Source organism: Haplochromis burtoni, unplaced genomic scaffold (assembly GCF_018398535.1).
Source record: "Haplochromis burtoni strain Fernald_Lab_line unplaced genomic scaffold, NCSU_Asbu1 Contig_834, whole genome shotgun sequence".
Taxonomy (NCBI): domain Eukaryota; kingdom Metazoa; phylum Chordata; class Actinopteri; order Cichliformes; family Cichlidae; genus Haplochromis; species Haplochromis burtoni.
Window position 1 is genome coordinate 39588 of NW_024583195.1, and position 6412 is coordinate 45999.

Genomic DNA, 6412 nt, shown 5'->3' on the forward strand with positions numbered 1-6412 from the left:
GCTGAACATGGTCCATTCGGACTCAATGTCCCCAGTCTCCCTCGGAATGCTGTTGAAGCTCTGCCGGAGGTGTGCATTGAAGGTCTCGCGGACTGGGGCCTTTGCTAGATGTTCCCAGCACACCCTCACTACGCGTTTAGGTGCACCAGGTCTGTCCAGCGTCCTCCCCCGCCACCTGATCCAACTCACCACCAGGTGGTGATCAGTTGACAGCTCAGCCCCTCTCTTTACCCGAGTGTCCAGAAAATATGATCGTAGGTCTGTAATCGTATCAGGTCTGATACGATTAAAAAATCGATCATCGACCTACGGCCTAGAGCGTCCTGGTGCCACGTGCACTTATGGACACTCTTATGTTCGAACAAGGTGTTCGTTATGGCCAAACTGTGATTTGCACAGAAGTCCAATAACAAAGCACCGCTCGAGTTCAGATCAGGGAGGCCGATCCTCCCAATCACGCCCCTCCAGGTCTCGCTGTCGTTACCCACGTGAGCATTGAAGTCTCCCAGCAGGACAACAGAGTCTCCAGGTGGAGCACCTTCCAGCACCCCCATGGGGTGTGTACTCCGAACTTCCACTCGGCGTATAAGCGCAGATGACAGTCAGAGCCCGTTCCCCGACCGTAAAGCGCAAGGAACAAACTCTCTCGTCCACTGGGAAAAACCCCAACGTACCGGCAGCAAGCCGAGAGGATATTAGAATACCCACCCCCAGCCCGCCGCCTCTCACCAGGGGCAACTCCAGACTGAGACAGAGTCCAGCACCTATATTACCAGGTTATACTAATACTAATTGGTTTGTCTGAAAGGCATGTTTGTTCCCACATCAAGTGTTAGTTTATTATTACCCAGTTACATAAATTTGATCCAAGATAATTACTTGAATATCATTTGGCTGATCACTGACAAGTGATAACTTGCTATCTCTATAACATTACCAGCTTATTTCCACCTTATTATCCCACTATTATCATATTATTTTAAGCTGGGCCAAAAAGTCCTCCCTAAAATGTTTCTGTTATGTAATATTTTAAAGTATACACATGAATCTGGTTAGAACATTACCTCACAGAAGACTTTCCTTGCCTCTGTCTCATAGAACAGGCCGACAATAATTCTGGCATCTTGACGCTTGAAAGTGAAAATAAAATGAAGACAGCACAGTCACAGAGAGAAGAGACAGAACACACACTTTAAAAGCCATGCCGGGCTGGGTACAAAGAAGCCAACCCTCATCCTGCATCGCACAATAATAGACGTTCTCTCCACTGCAAGACATTTATCCCGTTACCATGTTTGTGTTACTACAACTAGGGTGGCATGCTGGGCTGGGTCATTGTAAGGTATGTGTGTGGCAGGAAGAAAGCAAGTCAGCCAATACATGTCAGAACTTTTTTTTTTGCAGCTTTCTCAAGCTTTGTTGCCAGCAAAGCTCTCCAGGTCTGGGATCCTGATGACTGTGCAGAGACAAAAATGACCATCTTTGGTTTGACAATACATATCTGATAACTTAACCAGATAAGACATAGAATCTGCTGCTCAGAGAGAGTAATTCCTCAGCTCTGTTGCTCCGAGTAAGAAATGTCCAAAAAGAGAGTGTTTATGTTTATCACTGTAGATTTTCTCCTGACATTCTAAACAGCTTGGTCAACTATCAAAGAACAGGATTTTATTTTTAAAAAAAGAAGAGAATTCGACATTTTTTATGTTTCACACGAGCTTCATTTCCTCCTAGAAATGAGGCTTAACACTTGGCATCCATCTTGAAACAACCCTGGTCACTTCATTTGGCAGTAATTTTAAAAAATTATCTGAATAAACATTATTTCCAGTGGTCACCAGACAATCACCACTTAATACAGTGCACCAAAGGTCTGGTTTGACTGTAGTTGTACAAACCCAATTCTGGGGTAAAATGTAAATACACAATTCACAATATAAAACTAAACATATCAAATATTCATAGTGACAAAAATGTACCTTTTTATGGTACAGGGTCATAAATAAAACTTTGTAGTAACCCTTCATCTTTTGATAACAGTCCATATGTGTGTGGGAGCTGAACAGAGCAACTGCTGAACTTTTGACAGAGAAAGTTATGCCATTCTTGTGATAGAGCATTCTAGCTGCTCTGCTTCTTTGTTCTATCGTTATATTATGCTCCAAATGTTTTGGAGCCTGAACTGTAGGTAGGTAAGTTCAGAACTACGATTCTTCTACTATGAAGCTGTGCTGTTTTAATAGCTGTAGTATGCAGGTTAGCATTATCTTACTGAAGTCATTTGGATGCGAGAACACAATGGTGTGAAAATTTGCAGTAACTGGCAATCTTTTATAGCGCTATGGAGGAATTTTGGCCGATTCATTTTGCAGAATTGTTGTAATTCGGCCACATTGGAGGGTTTTTCAAGCATGCACTGCCTTTTTAAGGTCATGCCACAGCATCTCAGTCGGACAGTGGTCAGGACATTGGGTAGGCCACTACAAAGTCATTACTTTGTTTTTTCTTAAGCCATTCAGAGGTAGACTTGCTGATGTTTTTTGGATCATTATCCTGCTGCAGGACCCAAGTGCGCTTCAGCTTGAGGTCATGAACAGATGACGGCAGAGCTGTGTGCTGTGTTAAGCCGAAGAAGGCAGCTGGAAAGCTGCACAAACTAAATCAATGCAAATAAACATTCACTTACCTTGCAATGCCATGTGCCATTTGTAACAGTAATATTTTGAGTTTTTGACTACAAAATTTGCAGTTACTCATCAACATTGTCAAGACTGAAACATTGTCACTGTATTGCTTTCCAAGGAGTTGGACAAATTTTGACCATCATTAATTGCATCGTAAGGGTATTTTCACAAATGCTGTGTTAAATCAAACTCTGGTCAGGCTCCCTCAGTGAAGTTCATTGGTGTGCGGATCAAAACAACTGTATTGAGACCCTTTGGAGGAGGTGGTCTCAGTAGAGTTCCAAACAAACTCCAGGGCACTTTATTTATGGTGTGACTGAGATCTGACCCTGATCTGAACCATGTGTATGTTACAAGTTTGGGCTAAAAAATGTCCCGTAGCCACGTGTGGTCTGTATTGTCAATGTAGGAACATACTATAGACGTGCAAAGGTTTGTACAGGCCATCCCAATGGGTGGCTGTAGCTCAGGAGGTAGAGCAGGTCATCTGCTGATTGGAAGGTTCGATCCCTGGCTCCCCCCAATCTGCATGCCAAATATCCTTGGGCAAGATACTAACCCAAAGTTGCTCTTTGAGAGGTAGAAAAGTGCTATATAAGAATCAGTCCATTTACCATTTACCATGAAATAAATGTAAATTCTTTGGCTGTAAATTCTTTCTCCTGTAGTCCAGAACACAGCACCTTCTTACTGTATCTACTCATTATGTACAGGCCAAATCTACACGCTTACAAACTCATCCAGTGATTTCAACCAGAAAAAACAAAAAATAGGTGTGAAAACATCCCAAGGACACTACAATACAATTATGATCACACTTTTTACACCAAAGTTTCGTCCATTGGGAAGAACTTCCATCTGTTACTAACTCGACATTCTGAGCAGCAGGCTACCTCTGAAATTTCTGTCCTATTTTTGCCAAGTATCCAAACACTCTGGCAGTTAACTGGCCAGACAAGGCCTGACTGATCAGTGTCCAGGTGGCTGGTATGTGTAAGAATGATTGGGGAACTCGCACCTTGAGATTTTTGACAGCCACAGCTGGGTCGGTTAGGAAGCTCTGACGAACACTGATTTCAATCCCTGCCTCCTTCACCCTCTCCTCCAGATCATCCAGAGTCTGTGACACACAAAAAGAGACAAGCACAATAATAAGCACACAGAAGAGGACTGAGCAACAGAAACAGCAACTAAAAAAGGAAAGAGAACGATAATGGAATAGTAGGCAGTAGGAAGAAATGCAAAGAACAGTTAACAGCAACTGAAATAAGTGCAAAGTAGTGAGGGGGAAGATGAACTGGTCATTCTGAAAAATGATGGTGAGTGGTGGAGGTGATGTTACTAACAATCAGATAAAACAGCACAGATAGAAGCCTGGAGAAAAATGAATCAGGAGAGACATAAAACCATATGTTGAGGATAAAAGATGGCAAATGGTGATGGAAATGAGAACAAAATCTTATACATATCACGCAGTGATACATATAATATTGGAGAAATCAACAAGTACACTCATCTTCTCTTGTCCATATTTGTCTTGTCTCAAATAACATTTTATCTATTGATTTTTATTTTAAATTTGTTTTTATGAGCATAAATAGTCATAAACTGTAGTGCTTATAAAAACCACAAAGTCATCATTAGCAGGGTGATGACATGAGCAGCAGAATTTTCCTCAGGTTTTAATAAACACCATGGAAGGTCTCTGTACTTTGTTTTCACTCACAATTTGGTAAATGTTGTGGCCCAAAACTACTTGTGTAGATCAGATCATGGGTTGAGTTAAAAAGAACTCTTTCACAATCACATTGTCACATCTTCGCTGGCAGATGTGTGGCGTGAGACAGGAAATGAGGGAATGAGACACATGAGACATGGAGACATGACTGACTGGGAGATGCACAAACATAGAGACAGGTGTGACTAGACATGAACCGTGTAACACATAGTAGCAGAAACCTAAGGACTAGAATTTAAGGATACACACATGGAGAACAATAAGGAGAACCAAAAACATGAATAACACTAAATCCAAAAATACAGATTAATCAATAAACATAAAACACTGGGTCACGGACCCAGTACCATGACACACATGTTAGAAAGCAGCCTGGGGGACAAGTCCTTTCCACTTCACAGGACAGTATTGAAAAATACATGGTGCAACCATAAAATGTAGTTTCGAGTGAAATATTTTAGTTTCAAAGTGAGCTGTCGCAAAAAAACATGTTGTATTTTTAAAGTAAAATAAAAGCTTAAGATCATTATTCTTGTTTTAAATGGCAAAATATTTCACATTATTATAGTCTTATCCTTCAGTGAATTCAGAGTAATTTATTTTATAAAATGAGAGAAAGCTTTTCATGTTAAGTTTTCTGCCCTTGCAGTAATTGGATGTGTTAGTACACAGTTTGAGTGAAGCATATTATAAGACTATGCATCTAGTTCACAATTTTGCTTGTGTGCTAACAAAATCCTTAAATATACATTTAGCTAAACTTTGACTAGCGAGCTCCTATTTAAAGGTGGGGCCAGTGTAGTGTCTTCACCACACCCCTCATTGTACATGAGTTCACAGAATTATTGTAATATATGACTCACTGAGGTAAATACTTCTGTTGTTTGCTGGATAGTGGCAATCTTGGTCCATTTCCACTTCTGGAAGAGCTGAACCCGAGTGGGGTTGTGCAGTGTAGCAGATGGATGAGTACGGAAGAAAGTGGGGAAGCGCTGTCGGTTGGACAGAGCAGGAGAGCTGGAGCCATATGACAGCTAAGAGATGTAAAGACACAAAGAAATGCATTTAGTTTGAATATGAAACCCCCAAAGATCAGTTTATGACGCTTATATAAATTTTTTTAATGTTCTCTCTATATATTTAAAGGAAACTACTGTAAAAACTAGAGACTATTAATTTCTTTTCAAGTGGGCAAAATTACAAATTCACCAGGGGAATTATTTCCCCTACTGTATACCTTCTTTGTAATAAAGGAACCACTTTTAGGCCTCCTGATTACTCTTTGTGAGATTAATTTGGATACATGACAGCATAACAATGAATGTAGATGTGTCAAATGCTTGAAACATGGCAGTTAATTTTTCAAAACAATTGTGTCTTTTAGTGAACTCACTTATCATAATGATGACAGAAATGTCACCATATACAATCCGAATTAAGCTTGAAAAGAGATACATTACTTGGTGCTGCTGTCATAGTTTTCACAGAAAAGAATACTCTGACAGACATGAACATGGTCAGACGCCATCGCAATAAAAGAAAGGAGTGCATTTCTAAAGGGGGGTTTAAAGTCAGTTCACCATTTCTATTTAAATCATGTTGGAGACAAGAATTTAAATGAGTGCATTTAGGACTGTGAGCCTACTGACATCCTAGAAATTAAAGAGCAAAGAGAGGCTGCAGAGCAGTGGGGGAGCGGGGGGGTGGCTTACTGGGCTTAAGCCCGGGTTGTTTTTTCAGAAGCCCGGGGTCTTTTGGAGTGTAATTTTTTCATAGTTAGATGCCTGGCTGACAACTGTATAAAACAAAAACTACACACAATATTCGAAGCACATAGTGCACACTGTGGGAATTTACGACTGTGCGTAAATCCCCCCTAATATTGGTATGATCCGAGCTCAGACACTAAGTGACTGAGCGAGGGGGCGGGGCAGCTGCTGCCTGCGCGTGTGCTGTTGGAGAAGCGCAGCCAGGCAGACAGAGGAGAGCT

At 41.1% G+C, this 6412-nt stretch overlaps 1 protein-coding gene across 1 annotated transcript in view; it reads right to left on the reverse strand.

Annotated features, from left to right (window-relative positions):
• LOC102294658 (gamma-aminobutyric acid type B receptor subunit 1) overlaps window positions 1–6412 on the reverse strand; it is a 64606-nt gene that overhangs the window by 10854 nt on the left and 47340 nt on the right. The window contains exons 3-5 of the mRNA XM_042215827.1: window positions 5286–5456; window positions 3703–3804; window positions 1056–1130 (exon numbers count right to left, since the gene is read on the reverse strand). Coding sequence (XP_042071761.1) covers window positions 1056–1130; window positions 3703–3804; window positions 5286–5456 — 348 coding nt within the window. The remainder of the gene's footprint in view (window positions 1–1055; window positions 1131–3702; window positions 3805–5285; window positions 5457–6412) is intronic.